Raw genomic sequence first — 17,568 nt, 5'->3', positions numbered from 1 at the left:
ATTTAGAAAAAGAAAGACATAAGAGACATATCAACCAAATTCAATGTGTGGAACATATTTGAATCCTCTTTCAAAGTAACTATTAAGGTCTTTATGAAACAGAGAAATATGAACCCTCACTGTGGGGTTTTGTTTTGAGTGTCTTTTTGTCTTAGAGATGTATATGAATTATGTATAAACAAAATGATTAATCTGCTGTTGGCTTTAAAATAGGTGGGAGAATGAGGTGGGAGGTACTAATGAAGCAAGACTGACCCCACGTCGATCATTGCTGAAGCTGACTGATGGGTATGTGTTTTGGTTTTTTTTGGAGGGGAAAGGTTTTCCCTATTTTATTCTTGACACATTCCATAATAAAAGGTTATACAAAAAGAAATAAACAAAACAAACTGGAGCCATTGAGTACAAATACCTCAAGGGGTTTCAACGTAAAGGGAAGCAAAGAAACAGGGTAGTGGGTGGCAGGGGAAATGGGTTTTTTAAGTTTCTCATTAAGACACTAGACACGTCGGTAAGTGCATGTATGTACCTTGTAGCTCGCAGATTTAATTCCATCAGGAACTTCATCCTGAAAAAGAAAAAAAAACGTTTTCAGATGACATTTATTCTATCTTCTGAAAAAATATTTTAAATTTTTATGATTTATGAGAAAAATGCATAAAACAAATTATTGAAGTTGGATTGTTTTTTAATAGAATAGCTAGGTAGTATTTTATACTATTTCTTAAAAGTAAATATTCAATGAATTATCTTATGAATTGGTGATCATATACATATAAGCACAGAAATATAAAAATAGTCACTTAGCCATTATTCCTTTTGATGTTCAAATTGTCCCATATTTGGCCACTAGAATATCCTCTAAGTGCTGACTTGATATTAATACCTGTGTCCTTTTGATATGACTCCAGTGGTCCTTAGTAGTATTTTTTGTTTTCTGTGATGACAAGATATTCCAGGTTCATCTTGTATATTTCTTCCTCCACTCTCAGAATCAACCATATTTTAAGGAGCCCTAGTTCTTTTCAGAGGAAAGTGGTACTGGTTTTCAGTTGTGTCGGCCACTCACTTCAACTACAGGAACTATCTGCCTGTCCTTGAAGTGATGCTCTGAGTAGATAATGACACATCAGAACTCTGTAAATTGTAGGACACTATTCCAATGCCAGGTATATTCCTGAAATAGATTATACCTGCCCAAAGGGAACAACCCACACAGATCATCACTTTATTGTATATCCTTGTAGACTTTGATCTAGGTCAATGTATATTCTTTTTTTGTGGCTAGACATTTAGATGGTTTCTAATTTTTTCATATAACAAACAATGCCAAATATGTACATTAATATCAGCAGAGTGGACATCTTTACAATATCCAGTACTGCTTTACAGACATCTTTGAACATTTATCCAATTATTTTATTAAGTGAAATCCCTAGTAGAACTGTTAAGTCAAAGGGTATGTACCTTTTTAAATTTTTTGATACATTTGCCAAATTGATCTCCAAAAAGAATACCACCAGAGTGCTCATTTCTTATTCCCAGACTAATAACGAGTATTGTTATTCTTTTTCACATTGGCCAATTAATAATGGAGGTAAAAGAACTTTGTTTTGATTAATTATAAAGGTAATAAATGCCTGGCCCTTTCAGTTTATAAAGAGATTCCAGCTTCTATAGGCAGACCATCTGCCTCATTCAAATCTTCTCTGGAATCAGGGTACAAATTGAGGGATATGGTTTTTTAAAGTGCCAAGTATGAAAAAGAGAACTTCAATCTTTATTATTTTTCTATCTCATGCTGGGTCACATGGTATCACCCGAATCGAATTTATAAATGAACTAAAGAAGGAAATCAAAGTGTTGAAAAAATGGTCTTTGTTCCTTGTTCAGCCCTAAAAGGCATTAACAAAACAGCAGCAGATCATCTGAGGTAGTGACTTAACTGTGCTAAACCTGGGACATATATTAGATTAAGAAAGAACTGTTCACTGTTTTAGATGTAACCATGGCACTGTGGTCATGAAGTAATGTCCTTTCTTTTAAATGCACACTAAAGTATTAATATATATTAATAATAGTGAGATGTCAAGACACTGGTAATGCACGATATAAATGCTAGGTATGAAAGTTGATTATTTAGGCTGAAGCAAGTATTCCAAAGTACTTGAAATGATCTTTATACATTGACTGTCATACTAGAAAAAAAAATTTTTTCCTTGGAGCCATGGTGTTTTATTACAAAAATAGGATAAAAACTTCAAAAACAAAAAGATCCTTTCTAATTTAATGAAAAATTTGGTATTTTTTATTGTTTTCTGTTCATGAGTTATATGCAATTAAATTGTCAATATTAATTTTAATAATAAGAACATCAATAAGTAAGATCTTCACAAACCAACTGTGGGGTTTTGCCCAGGGGGCCATCCATCACGTAACATGTATGCTATAGCATGGCAGCATGAGTTGTCTGTGCACCACGTGGCTCCCAAAGTTAAGAGACGTGTGAGTTACATAAGCTTCACAAGGCCCCGGGCTCAAAACTAGTGTGAGTTAAATACAACTGACACAGCAGATAATGTGTTAATCACTCTGATTGCAGCATACAACCCTCTTAGGAACTATTAGTACTGAGCCCAGGCTTGCCCTAAGAGGAATGTAAACGGTGCATCCCCTCATTGTCACACGCCGTGGAGTCTCTCCCAGTCTGCCCCTTGCTCTCACAGTGTGTAAACTTCAGTGCTTCTCTATTACTGTGCTATCAGCGTATATACTGAAAGGCTCAGTTAGTGCTTCTCTCTCCTACTAAACCACAAGCTCTTAAAGGGCACAGCTTATCTTGTATGCCCAGGTCCTGGCACATAATAGGCCCTTGTGAAATATTCATTATTGAATCAAATTGCATTCACTTGCTACTTGATCTGATTTTACCAGTCCCTTCTCTATCTCCTCATCTTCCACTCCCCACTCCCCACAATACTGGCCTAATCCTGTCACTTCTCTGCTGAGCTAATATATATATATATATACACACACACTAAGAATATTTTTAGGTGGATAAACAGGTTCCAATAATCTTTTAAAGAAAAAGCCACCTCTCCATGGTAACATCAGTTCAGGGAAAAAAGAGTATTGGCATGAAAAGCACCCAGTACTGCAGAAGCTGAAATAACTAGACCCTGTCTCAATTTCTCAGGACGAATTCAATTGCTAGGTCAATTTTGCCTGATTGATTCTTTTTTAGTATGTCTATGTATTCGAATCAAATAATAAATATATCTTTTAGCATTTCTTAAATACCTAAATTGGTTGTTTCCTCCACAATTTACAATAAAATACATTTCATCCATCAGTCTGCCAACCTGGGATTCAATAAGCTATCTTTTATGCTAAATATCTTTCAGGTTTTCTGTTCCCTCCAATCTTCTTTTCAAAGCGGCATCATCTAGCTCTATACTTCATTAATAACAATCAGAAATAATTCCTATTTCAAGATAAGGTTCAACGTCACAATAATTTTGAAACTATTTATATTTTTTCTGACTAAGGTTAATAAAAAGCCCATTTAATGCACAAGTGCAATTAAACGGCTTTATTAAGTATCTACTATATTTTAGCATTTTTGTTAAGTCATATAAATAAGATATTGGTAAATTTTAAATGTTTCCAACTAATTTTTCCTATTACTAAATTATAAATACAAAAACTTGTAAAATAAAAATGCTTAAATTATTAATATCACTTTAATGATATGCTCATGCTTTTATGACAGTAACAAGATGTTTCATAAATTAATCCTTAAATTTTCTAAAAGGTGTGTCTATGAAGATTAATATAACTAAAAACATGCTTCTCATTCTCATGATAAAACACTCATGAAAATATTGTACATTTGTCATAATTCCACATGCTAGACAGATCTATGCAGCAATATTTACATGTATAAAAATGAACTGCTGAAAACTACAATACTACTTCACAGCTATTAGGATGGCTATTATACTGTCCAAAAAACAGAAAACAACAGTATTGTCAGGAATATAGAGAAATTGGAACTCTTATACACTCCTGATAGGAATGTAAATTGGTACAGTCATCGTGGAAGACAGTATGGCAGATCCTCAAAAAAATTAAACATAGAATTACCTTATGATCCAGCAATTCAACTTCCAAATATACACCCAAAAGAAATAAAAGGACTCAAACAGGTATGTGTACACCCACATTGATAGCAGCATTATTCACCATAGCCAAAAGGTGGAAACAACACAAAAGTCCAACAGATGAATGGTTAAACAAAATAGAGTACAGGCATACTGTAGAATATTATTATTCGGCCTTAAAAAGGAATAGAATTCTGATACATGCTACAACATGTATAGGCTTGGAAACATTATGCTAAATGAGATAAACCAGACACAAAAGGACAAATTTTTATCATCCACAGCTATTTTTTGAGAAGGACAAATATTATATAATTCCCCTTGTATGAGGTAGCTAGAATGGTCAAATTCATAGAGAAAGAGAGTAGAACGGTGGTTGCCAGGAACTGGAAGGATGGGGAAATAAGGAGTTACTGTTTAACAGGCAGTTTCAGTTTGGGAGGATGAAGTTCTAGAGATGGATGGTGGTGATGGTTGCACTGGTTGTACAGTGTGAATGTATTTAATGCCACTAAACTGTATACTTAAAAATGGTTAAAATGGTAAATTTTATGTTATATATATTTTACCATAATAAAGTAAAATAAAAATACACACTTTTAAAGGAAAAAAAATGGCTTCATTTGAAAAAAATCTCTTTTAGAAGACTTCAAATTTTAATGCTCTGAGAATTCCTAAGCAACAGCAGGTGTTGCATCTCCTTCCTACTCCAAGAAATCCAAAGAAAAAATGCACCTAAAAAAGGGGAAGGGATTTTGCTTATATCTCGATTAATTTCACTTTATTATGCTATATATATAACTTTGTTCAGGTAAGATGTAAAAAGAAAAAAAAAGTCAAGCCAAAAGAACTACTATTAATCTGCCTAATAAGCCAATGGATTATATGAATCACAAAATTTTAATTCTATTATTATGAAAGCAGTATAATTCAAGATAGGTTTTATGTTTGTAAGTTTTGGGTTTTAATATGTAAAGAATGTTATATTTAAACTCAGGATTGCAGTATTACTTTAGTTATATTGGCCTTCTTTTAAAAGTTGTAAAAGATGAAAAAAAGTAACAGTTTTTAAATGTATACATGGTTCTTACAGATTGACAAGGTTTGACAGCACAATCCCTTCTTCCACATTGGCTGATATCATTCCAGAAAGGACATGGCCTCTTCAGGTTTACCTGTAAAATAATAATAGAAAAAAGTTATAAAAATAAGAATTTTGAAATTATAATTGACAAATATTAATTATGGTGCTATAACCTAGTCATGTTATCAGCTGCAATTATTCTATTTTGTCCACTTACCTGTTGTCAAGTTCCATTGATTATATAAATGTGTAGCTAGTGCAAGTAAATTGGTAGACTTGGTTAGAAAGGCAGGAATTGCTGCTAAACAGAAGCTAAACAGACAGCAATTAGGAGCCAAAGTAGCTCAGATCATCACTGCTCAACTCATATTCTTTTTAAGCATCAACAAGTTAACAGAGAACAGTTAGACAATTATGAACTAAGACCACAACTAGATACTCTGATGATTAGGTTTTCTAAACTTTTCCAGTAGATATCTCAAGATAAAATACCACAACTGACTTGTTAAAATAATACATGTCAGAATAAAGTCATGCTTCTTCTCAGAATTATTTACTTTACTTTAATTAATTGAACTCAATCTGATGTTTTAGAAAATTATGATCTCACTCTTTCGGTAACATTATAATGGTTTCTTTTCTAACTTCAATTTAACCAACTAGTTTCTAACTCTAGAGTACAAAACTCAGTTATTAAAATTAAGACTATCTAATATGTGGTTTCAGAACCACATGGTTCACTCTTATGAACTGAATTTTTTTAATAAAGCCTATATTGATTTTAAATAAGAGCCACAATTTTGAAGTTTGGAAATTCTTAAGAAAATGTTATTATCCATTTAAACATTACGTATTCTCATACAAAAAGTTAAAATTAAAAATACCTTATAATATCTAAAGTAGTCACTTTCAAGAAGTTTTTGTAGTCTCGGGAAAAGCCTGTAGTTATTAAATCTATCAATGGTTTCAACATCACAGGTACAATCATCCAAGTAACCGCTAACCTGTTACAAAAAAAAAAATGAAATATTAAGTTGAAATGTCCTAGATGCAACAGAGTTCTTTTCCTTCTCATTGTTTTTATGAAATAGCCCGCTATTCAACCAACCCTTATCTTCCCTCTCCCCCATAATTTCCCGAGATGAAGTATGACAATAATTTAATAATACTGTTACTCTTACATGTAGGAATTACCTGCATTACCTAGAATAATGTGGCAGAAACTTTTGTAGCATGTGCCGAGCTCATAATCACACACACACATACACACACACGTGGAGTTGGTTACCCGGCAGCCATTTATTAATATTTTGTAACCCTGTTCTCTAGGCCAAACTGATCCAACCATGGGTGAGCATCTGACTCAAACCAGGTCATGGTGTCCTCTCCAGAAATCTGTAATTGAGACTTAGAGGGAGAGATGTGTCTCCTTATGGCTAGAAAAGTAAACCAGTAAACTCAGACCACATTCTAGCATGTGAACTGAGGAGCACATTAGCCAGTTGGCAGAGAGAAGAAAGATTTTAAAAACTACACAGAGAAGCAGAGATGGGGGGAGGGAGAGACAGAGAGAGAGAGGATATGCTACTTGGATACCTTAGGGGTTTCCAGCTCCTACTTCCCCCCATCTTTCCTGAAGCCCAGTTCCACTCCCATCCTTAGCTTTCCTGAGACTCTATAGTCTTATAATTCAGTTGTCTCTGTCTTTCCTTCAATTTCCCATAGGATGTATAGATCAGAGACAAGCTTGGTGAATACATAAAAAGAAGTGATACTGAATTTATAAAAGAAACAATAGTTCATAAGGATCTAACAATTTTCAATTATTGGGCCATAATAATTTCTTATAGGTTTAGAATGGTGCTCAGAATTACTTACCATTAGCAACACCTAAATAGCACACTGACCTCAAAGCCAATTCTGATTTTCGAATGCTTAAAAATAATACCTTAACTATAGTTACTAAATCAAACCATTAAATGCACCTATACTAGGATACATTGGGAAATCATAATCAACGTTATCAGTTATGAAACTAAAAAAAATGTTGTTTTGAGAGATAGGGTCTCACTTTGTTGCCCAGGCATGAGGGTAGTGGCATGATTATAGCTCACTGCAACTTCAAACTCCTGGGCTCAAGCGATCCTCCTGCTTCAGCCTCCCGAGCAGCTGGGACTACAGGCACATGCCGCCATGCCAGGCTAATTTTTCTATTTTTGTAGAGATGAAGTCTTGCTGTGCTGCTCAGGCTGGTCTTGAACTCCTGACCTCAAGCAATCCTCCCACCTCAGCCTCCCAAAGTCCTAGGATTACATGCGTGAGTCACTGCGACTGGCCGAAACTAAAATTCTTAAATGTTTATTTGAGTTAGGCAAACACCTAATAGAATTAAATATTGTTTTAAGTAGCCAATATTAATATATCATGATTAAAAAAAATTTAGAAATGTTAACAAAATACAGCACAGCATGCTACAGAAAAGAGATCTTTATCATACTCTGGTCTGAATAGTTGCATTGTAAACTACTTTGGATTATATTTTGGGGAGACCTATTACCTACAAAAAATAGTTTAAAAATCTACTGGTAAGGAAGCAAATAAACAATACTTAATTGAAATACTAAATTAAGATGTTTTTCCTTTGGAATATATAAAATTCTATATTACCTTTTAATTTGAGATCATAAAACAGTAATAAAAATTACTCACCTAGATAAGGATACTTTGAATGATAACAGCAATATTCAAGGGGGACTTTTTACTGATTTTCCTAGTCTTATTTGTTTTGGACTAACTAATTCAGTTTCTGATCTACATATTCTGTCATGTAATAACTATTTTCATTTCATATGCAAATTTGTCCTTGTTTCCTACTAAAAACTCTCTGAGCACACAATAATCTTAGAGTCCTAATTTTGGATACCAACAACACAAAAGTGCTTCTAACCTAGATGGTTTGATTTTTCACACCTTCTTTTGAACCTTAAAAGCAGAATTTCCATGGACAAAAAATAGCTACTGTTTCTCCCCTTTGAAACAATCATACAAAGAATAACAGACACAGAGACTGCAAAGGCCAAAGGGACACAAGCAAATTAGAGGCATTAAGTTACGAAAGAAAACAAACACACTGAATAGGAAGAATTCAAAGCAATCCATTTTCCCCCCTGAGGAATTCATTTATTAAGGTAAAAATACATCTTCAAGACTCTGCTCAGCTTCGTCTCTTTGGGGAAGCTGTCCCTCAGGTACTCCTCACCACCTGCTCGGTAAGTGCCTCTCCTATGTGCTCCCAGAACACTACACACACAACTACGTAAGATTTACAGTACCTCACAGTACTGAATGTATCTATTTCACTCCTGCCCACTAAAGTGTAAAACCCTTGGGAGCAAAACCATGTTTGATCATCTTTGTATTCCCAGTACTTAGCACTGTCCTTCCAGAAAGCACACAGTAGATACTCAATAATTATTTGTATTATGGGTGGATGAATGAATAGATGGATGCTGTCCACTGTCACTCTTCACTGGAGACCAGCACCATACTGTCTCATTATACCTTTGTGCTACCACGTCACCTATGGTGTGCCCAGTGCCCCAGAGGACACAGCACACGAAGAAGGAACACACTCACAATAGCAAGTAACGCAAGCAGCAGGCGTGAATAACCCTTTGCATCCGACTGTCTACCTTGCTCTATCATATTACGAAGGAAACTCTAAGAAGCCCCAAACCAGGAAGAAATGCAAACTCCTCCAGAGCAGAGGTGACATATAACCAAATGACCTCAAAGGGAGAGAAGGCTGGACAAATGGTAGATTTAAAAATCTTCTGCCCCTTACCTTAGACATGGATTAGGAGGTATCCTCAACTACAACCTCAGGTAGCAGGGCCACTAAGGAAGTACAATAAAGGTGGCAGGAGTTTCAGAAGATGGAGAAAGCCCAGCAAAGGAAAACAAGAAGATACTTAGAAATCAAAGTTATCTGACAGGTCAGATAAGCCCTCCAACAGGCAGCAGAACCTGATCCTGGGAAGGAAGTCTGGCAGGTATGATGCCAGGCCCCGTTCTAGAAACCAGAGAACAAGACATATTACTGGAATAGAGTCTCAGGAAAGGGTTAAGGTAGAAATACAGTTAAGAGACCCAGGACAGGATCTTGAAATAAAGCAGAATCCTATTACCTAAACTAAGACCAGAAGACAGGTGCCGACCTGTAACAAGGATGACTCAAAGCTATGCTTCAGGATGTGCTAAGGCCACTTAAATAACTACTACACTATCTCCCAAAGTGAAACAGAGCTCTGGCCCCACCACAGGAATCTGAATTTTTTTAAAAATGTACCCTACTCACCCTCCAAAGTGATGGATATATGCTAAAATTTGAAGCTCACTGCTGTAGGCTTGAGGTAATAACCAGCCTTGGATAGCTAGCCGGTCTAATAGGTGGAGATAAAAAGGCCCTGGTTGAGGGATGGTAGATAAGAGGACCAAGGTAGGCCTGACACCCTGACACATCACCCAGCTTAAAGTCCTAGTCTCTTAAAAGTTGGAAAGCCTTTGAAGGCCTTCTATTGCCCCCTCCCAAGCAAAACAGCAACTCCCTCCACGTGTACCACTCAAGGAGGAGGCCCTGTTTAACAATGGTTAGCATGCAGCCTCTGGGGTCAGACCTTCTTAGGTTTGAATCCCATCTACTTACTAGTTTTTGACCTTACCCAAGTTATTTAACCTCTCTAGGCCTCAGTTGCTTCTCATCTCAAAGATTTGATAAAGATAAAATAATACAAAGTAAATACTCAGTAAATGTTAATCATTATTACCCTACTTCTGTTGAAATGCTCCCAGTGAAAGGGATCTTAATACTCCCCAAATCAGCCCACATTTTCATAAGGAATAAGAAAAAAATAGGCCATGGTTACCATTAAAAATTTCCAAAAATTTGACATGTGAAGCCCCAATGGAACAAAGAACTAAATACCCAAAAGTTATAGCTGTGGAAGAGGCCCCAATTACTTTCTAGGCTGACTGTGGCTGATTTGACTAAATGCAAAAAAGCAAGAAAAAAAAATTACACCAGACTGCTTGTTTACCATTCTCTGGCTAGAGGTATCCTTCAATATGCAATGAAAGACAAAACAAAAAACACTTTCTAAATAGTTTTTTTGGGTACCAACAAATTCTAGTCAGGCTGAGTCAGGAGGATCACTTGAGCCCGGGCGTTTGAGGCTGCAGTGAGCTATGATGATGCCACAGTACTCTCCTGGGCACCAGAGTGAGACTATCTCAAAAAAAAAAAAAAAAAAGAAAGAATACATACCTCATACACATTTTGTATGAATACCTTTTAAAAGTGCTCGAAGTGTCAATTAGGAAAGAGAAAGATTTATTTAAAAGGCATCCAAATTGGACATAAAGAAGTAAAATTATCTCTGCAGATGACATGATCCTATATAGATAGAAAACCTGAAAGACTCCCCCCAAAACTGTTAGAATTAATAAACAAATTCAGTAAAGTTGCAGGATACAAAAGCAACGTACAAAAATCAGTTGCACTTCTATACACTAATAACAAACTATCTAAAAAAGGAATTAACAACACAATCCTATTTACAATAGCATCAAAAAGAATAAAATACTTAGGAATAATTTTAACCAATGAGATGAAAGATCTGTACATTGAAAACTACTATAAAACATTGATGAAAGAAATTGAAGACAACACAAATTAATGGAAAGATATCCCATATTCACTGATGGAGAATTAATATTGTTAAAATATCCATACTACCCAAAACAATCTATAGATTCAATGCAACCTCTAGCAAAATTCCAATGGCATTTTTAACAGAAATAGAAGAAAAAAATCCTAAAATTTGTATTAAACTACAAAAGACTCCACATAGCTAAAGCAATCTTGAACAAGAAGAACAAACCTAGGAGCAGCATACTTCCCAATTTCAAATTATATTACAAAACCGCAGTAATCAAAACAGTATGGTACAGCACAGAAACAGACACAAAGATCAATGAACATAATACAAAGCCCAAAAATAAACCCACACATACATGATCAACTAATCTTTGACAAAGGCACTAAGACCACACAATGGGCAAGGACAATCTCTTCAATAAATAGTGGTGGAAAACTAGATATCCACACGTTAAAAAAAAAAAAAAATGAAACTAGATCTTTATCTTGCACCATACATAAAAATCAACTCAAAATGGATTAAAGACTTAAATTTAATACCTGAAGCCATGAAACTCCTAGAAGAAAACATAGGGGAAAATTTCCATGGCATTAGTCTTGGCAATGATTTTTTGGATATGACACCAAAAGCATAGGCAACAAAAGCAAAAATAAATAAGTGGAATTGTATGCAACTAAAATGTTTCTGCACAGCAAAGGAAATGATCAAAGTGAAAAGGCAACCTACAAACTGAGATAAAATATTTGCAAAAAATCTATCTGATAAGGGGTTAATATTCCAAAATATATAAGGAACTCATACAACTCAATAGCAAAAAAACAAATAACCCAATTTAAAAATGGGCAAAGGACCTGAATAGCCATTTTTCCAAGGATATATACAAATGGCCAACAGGTATATGAAAAGATGCTCAACATCACTAATCATCAGAGAAATGCAAATTAAAACTTCACACCTAAGATGGCTATTATCAAAAAGTCAAAGATAACAAGTGTTGAAAATCATGTAGAGAAAAGAGAACCTTTACACATTGTTGGTGGGAATGTAAATTGGTATAGCCATTATGGAAAACGGTATAAAGGTGCTTAAATAGAAAAAAAACTATCACATGGTACAGCAATCCCACTTCTGGGTATACATCCAAAGGAAATAAAATCAATATCTCAAAAAAATATATGCATTCCCATGTTCGTTGCATCGTTATTCATAATAGCTAAGATATGGAAGCAATCTAAGTGTCCCTTGAAGGATAAATGGATAAAGAAAAGGTGATAGAAACACACACACACACACACACACACACACACACACACACACACACACACTTGAATATTATTCAGTCTTTAAAAAGAAGGAAATCCTACAATTTGCGACAATGTGGATGAAGCTGGGGGCCACTATGCTAAGTGAAATAAACCAGATACAGAAAGACAAATACTGCATGATTTCTGATCTCACTTTTATGTGGAATTTTAAAAAGTCAAACTCATAGAAACAGAGAGTAGACCAAGGGTGGGGGGTGGGGAAAATGGGGAAATGTTGCTACAAACTTTCAGCTACAAGACGAATAAGTTCTGGAGACTTAATGTACAGCATGGTGATTATGGCAAATAATAATATATTGTATACCTGAAATTTGCTAAGAGAGTAGATCTTAAATATTCTCACCACACATATACACAAAAACAGTACCTATGTAAGGTGATGACTATGTTAATTAGCTTGGTTGTGGTATTCATTTCTCAATGTATATCAAAACAACACATTGCATACCTTAAAATTTTTTATTTGTCAATTATACAGCAATAAAGCTGAGGGGAGATAAACACATAAATGTGCTCAAAATGTGATTTGTTTGGCTAAGAACTTTAGGTGTATTTAACTTTATTGTGTTTTGTGACCATAAAAAAAAGAACATGAAAATTATTCATTCATTGACAGAAATACACTGGGACAACTCTGTCAATGAAAGCAGGGAAATACCAAAGATTCTACACCAGACACCAGGCACCATTCTAAGGACATGGACTGCTAAGAGCTAATTCTACTTTAAAGTCTTAAGTTTTGCTAAAACTTTAAACTGTTGTCAAATGACTGAAAGAACCACAACCACCACAAAAATATTTATTCCACACACTTTGTTCAGAAAAGCCCGAAAATGTAGCAGGCACCCAGAGTCAGTGCACACCTCCCCAGTATAACCTGTTTCAAAGATCACTCTAACTAGGTTTTAATCCTGGGCTTATTTCCACCCACTACCCAACATATTATCAGGTGTCTCTCCCAAGCCCCAGCCACTCGGGCTAACAATTAAAATCATTTTCTAAATTGATCCAACAAGACACTTGACAGGTTAAATCTTCTAAAATACATGTTTGCAGAATACCTACAATGCACTCCAAAATAAAAATAATCCTTTTTTTAGAGTAGCCATTTTGGATTATCTGACCTATTCCCCTTTCATTAGCCCAACAGATACTTAGCACACTCAAATAAGTGGATCTCCATAGTACCAGCACTAGCTATATTAAGATTAATAAAACATTTTGAGCACATAGGAGTTTACAAACTTGTTTCTAATTAACTTAAATGAAAAAGATGTCCATACTGCCCCCATATCTGGGCTTCAATAGTTCTTCTGAGGTTATTTCTTTAAAATACATCCTGGGATTTCATGAATTGGGGACTGAAGTTGTTACATTCATTCTCTCCAATGGTACATAATGGGGCAGTAATTGTCGACAAGAAATAAGAAACTGAAAGGTCTTCATGTACTGCAAGCCCATACCTATTACAACCAATAGTACGAAAACTATTTTGGTTTAAAGAAAGAGTAGGTCCCAATTATAGAGTTGTTTACACAAATGAGACGTGTTAAACTTCATAGACTTATATGCCCAAAGTGGGAAAACAAGCCAATTTTCTGTGAAAATTTTAAAAATTAAAAATTCTTTTAAATAGAGTCATATTCTAAAAAGCAGAGGTCGTATGTATATAAGGACTGTATATGTAACATTATAGAAGGTTATATACAAGGATTTACAAGTCCCAGGCAATTAATCACTACTTTGAGCAATTCACACTGAAGCACCACTATTAAAGGAACTTGCCATATACAATGAAAATAGTTGTGAAAATCTGATGTTAACTAACAGCCATATGTCGCAACTGACCAGATTCAAAGACTCATTTGGAGCTGTCAACCGATCTGAAAGATCAAACCAGAAAACATGCAAATAGCTTGCTAAGCAGAATAATTTTAAAAATATATCCCTGCTGGCATAGTGCCCACATCTTGTACTGTAATTTCCCTAACATTTACTGAGCACCAATTATGTACCAGGCTCAATACTCGGTAGTGTCAGATGATTTTTTTAAGTCATTTTTTGATCTCTCAAAACTTGTTCAGAGGCCTCAACAAATGTGTATCAAATTTCATCTGATTTACTTGTAGAGCTCTATACATTTTACTTCTGTGACTTTCTAAGGTCGAATAACTAACTACATGCTTGCTCTGGCTCACATCAGAGCTGATACTCTGTGCAGTGAACCCCTACTGCCAGGCACCCATGCCGTAGCGTGATGAGGGGTGGTGATGTGGTAACCCAAGGCAGAAGTGGTAAGAAGGACAAGCAACAGGAAGGAAGAAAAGATAAAACTATTAACAAAACAGAATCTATAGGACTTTGCAGCTCACTGGATATTATAAATAGAGAAGATTTTAACCTGTATCTCCAAACATTAGGTGAAAATTTAGTTTTTAATTTAGTTTCTAGCAATATTTATTAACTTATTTTTTTAAGTGCTTAGGATCTGTGCCTTCCACCAATCCCCAGTGAACATGACTCACTAAACTGTAAGCTCTTCAGGGCAGGGATCATGCCATAGTTATTTCTGTATCCCAAACACTCAGGTCAATGTACACAGTGGATATAACTGTTTGTTGAATGAATAATTTGCACCATTCATCTCCCTTTATCTTTTCCTTCTCCATTTTATTCTTTTCTCTCTCTCATTCTATTTCTCTGTTTCTATATGCTTGTGTCTTATTCTTCTCTGCATGTCTATTCATCACTGTCGCCTCTCCTCTCTGGCCTCTCCTCTCTCCTCCCCTCAACATCATCCCTTCCATTATTGACATGATAGAACATATACTTTTCTTTCATTTATTGAACTGGAATTGATGATCTCTGTTCTTAAATGTATTTAAGTAGACCATTTTAAATTTCTCTTAAGGTTTTTTTTTTTTAACTATGTGACCCTCGATTTACTATTTTTTAAAGATGATTATGAAAAAAAAAACTGTCACTCGATCTAAAAGGAAAAGAAAGTAGCCTAACAGATTTTTGTGTTGGAGAAGTATTTAAATTTGAGGATATTGTGAAAGAGGAAAAAAGCTTAACGACTAATCAAAAAAAACAGAAAATAAATGTAAAAAGTTAAAAGTTCCCCAATTTTAAGCAGATCTCTAATAAGGTTATTAAAGGAAAAATGTGAAATTGGAAGAGCTCAACATGTACTTTTATTCCATTATCCAAATCTCTAGAACGTAGTTGAAAATGTTACATTGTATATCTTCTTTCAGTACTGAAGACCTTATGATAAAGTAACTTACTTCTACCTTACTTATTTTTTAAATGTTTAAACTTTGTGTTATATTTTTACTCAGAAGGAAAATGACCCTTGTTCCTTTTAAGTACTTGCTTGTGTGTCGTTTGCAATCAATGAAGATAAAGAAGTTTTCAATCTCTTAGTTGTAAAGTAGCAACATTCTTTAAACTCCCTTACAGGTTTCTAGGTAACACTCACCTCAACTCCCAAATCACTGAATAAAACATCAAAATCCAAGAATTTAAAACAGTAAAAGAGATGACATCTCTTCCTTTCATAATATTTAAAATGCTTCTTTCCTCTATGAGATAGTATCATGCCCCTACACATGTTATTTCTGATCATAAATAGCAAAATTCACTCAAAAGGAATAATTTGGATGCCCACCCCTTAATTTTGTATAAAATGTAATTTTTATCAACAGAAGTCAACCAAAATTTGGCTTTAACATGAGTAATAATATCCAAATATAATATGTTGAGGCTACTGGAAACCTGTTAAGTTTCTTTGAATTTTTTGCTCAAGGAACCCACATCTCTTACAGAAGAAAATGATCATAATAAGCTTGTCCCAAACCTGTGCATTGAAGAGTAAGGATCATCCTCCCAATTCAGACCAGCTGAATGAGTGTCATGATAAGAGAATCTCATTACATTCAGGAAAAACAAAGCACACACAGGACGAGGAGTCATAGGGCTACTGCAGTCCCAAAGACACTTGGCAGTTGAGCTTAGACACAGAAAAGCCCCACGTAGCCATTCTTCCGACTGACAAGGAAATCTGTCTTAACCAGAAAGGCTGGTGAAGGCAGCCAGCACAGGCACTTTGTACAAAAGTTCCTGGTCGTTAGAAGTTAGAAAGATCCACGTTCTGTGAAAATAGCAAAAAGGGTGTGCGTTGTACACTGTGCACACCCTCCTCGGGCAGGGAAGACCAACAAAGATTCATAAACCGACTCGGTAAAAACCAACAGCGTGCACCCACTCTCCTCTCCTGGTCCGGAGCACCGGAGCACGCGCCGACGTCCAGGCTGCAGTGGAGCCCGCTCCACGCCAACCCTGGCGAGCAGCACAGGACTCAGCCCCGGCCACGGAACAGAAGCACAGCGGTCTCACTCCGGGCAGGAAGAGATGCAAAGGCGCACCCCCAGCCCCTCACCTGCCTGGGCGCGCCGGGCGCCGGGACCCGCAGCACGGAAACGCACATCCCTCACCTGGCAGAAGCACCTCTGAGCCGCTGTCTCCGAGGACTGTTGTCCGCCGTATCCCGAACTGAGCAGCCACACGGTGCCCAGGAGGCCGATCAGGAAGCCCCAGCCACGGCCCATAGCCGCTCTAGCAGCTCGTCGCCCCGCGCCTTGGAGTTTCCAGCACTCGGGTGCTGCCGTGCGCCCTCAGATGAAGCCCGCGCGGGCCGCCCCCCGGCGGCGCCCCACCCCCGGGCCGCCTCCCAGGCCCGCCCTCGGCTCGCCCGCCTCTCAGCGGTCGCCACCTCTCGGTGAAGCCTGCGGACGTGCTACAGCGCCCGCGCCGGCAGCTCGGGGCCTCAGGCCGGCTTCCTTGTCGGCGCGTGAGGCTGACGCACGAACCCGCTTCCCGGCTCGGCCCCGCCTGGCCCGCCGCGCCCGCCCTCGGCCCCTTTGCACCTCCAGCCTGGAGACTCGACCCAGCGCGCAAGCCCCCAGACACCGCGCGGGGGTCGGGGTCCTTCCGCTCCAGCGCGAGAGCGAAAGCTGGAGGGGCCTGTGTTTTCCTGCGGGGCCCCGCCCCACCCGGTTCACTCCCGGCCAATCCTTCTGTGTCTCAGTGCGAGGAAATCAAACCGTAAGAATTACGTGTCCACAGTGTTCCTGGCAGTCTTAAAGCTGAAAGGGATATTGGAGATCATCTAAACCTGGGCTGCATATGTAATTTAGATTTTCTAGTAGCCACATCAGAAGAGCAAAAAGAAGCAAGTGAAATTTATTTTAAAAATATATTTTATTTAACTCAAT

The 17,568-nt window shown here is 36.8% G+C and overlaps 1 protein-coding gene across 1 annotated transcript in view; it reads right to left on the bottom strand.

The window, feature by feature from the left end:
* The window catches only part of ERO1L (ERO1-like (S. cerevisiae)), a 50,628-nt gene extending 33,324 nt beyond the window's left edge, over window positions 1–17,304 (bottom strand). Inside the window, exons 1-4 of the mRNA XM_012663745.1 lie at window positions 16,789–17,304; window positions 6,132–6,251; window positions 5,255–5,338; window positions 530–568 (exon numbers count right to left, since the gene is read on the bottom strand). Coding sequence (XP_012519199.1) covers window positions 530–568; window positions 5,255–5,338; window positions 6,132–6,251; window positions 16,789–16,902 — 357 coding nt within the window. The 5' untranslated portion in view covers window positions 16,903–17,304. The remainder of the gene's footprint in view (window positions 1–529; window positions 569–5,254; window positions 5,339–6,131; window positions 6,252–16,788) is intronic.
* Between the last annotated feature and the right edge of the window lie 264 nt (window positions 17,305–17,568).

This window comes from Propithecus coquereli, unplaced genomic scaffold (genome assembly GCF_000956105.1).
Source record: "Propithecus coquereli isolate 6110/MARCELLA unplaced genomic scaffold, Pcoq_1.0 Scaffold83, whole genome shotgun sequence".
Classification (NCBI taxonomy): domain Eukaryota; kingdom Metazoa; phylum Chordata; class Mammalia; order Primates; family Indriidae; genus Propithecus; species Propithecus coquereli.
Note: the sequence above shows the minus strand (reverse complement) of the source record. Positions and strands in the feature narration are given on the sequence as shown.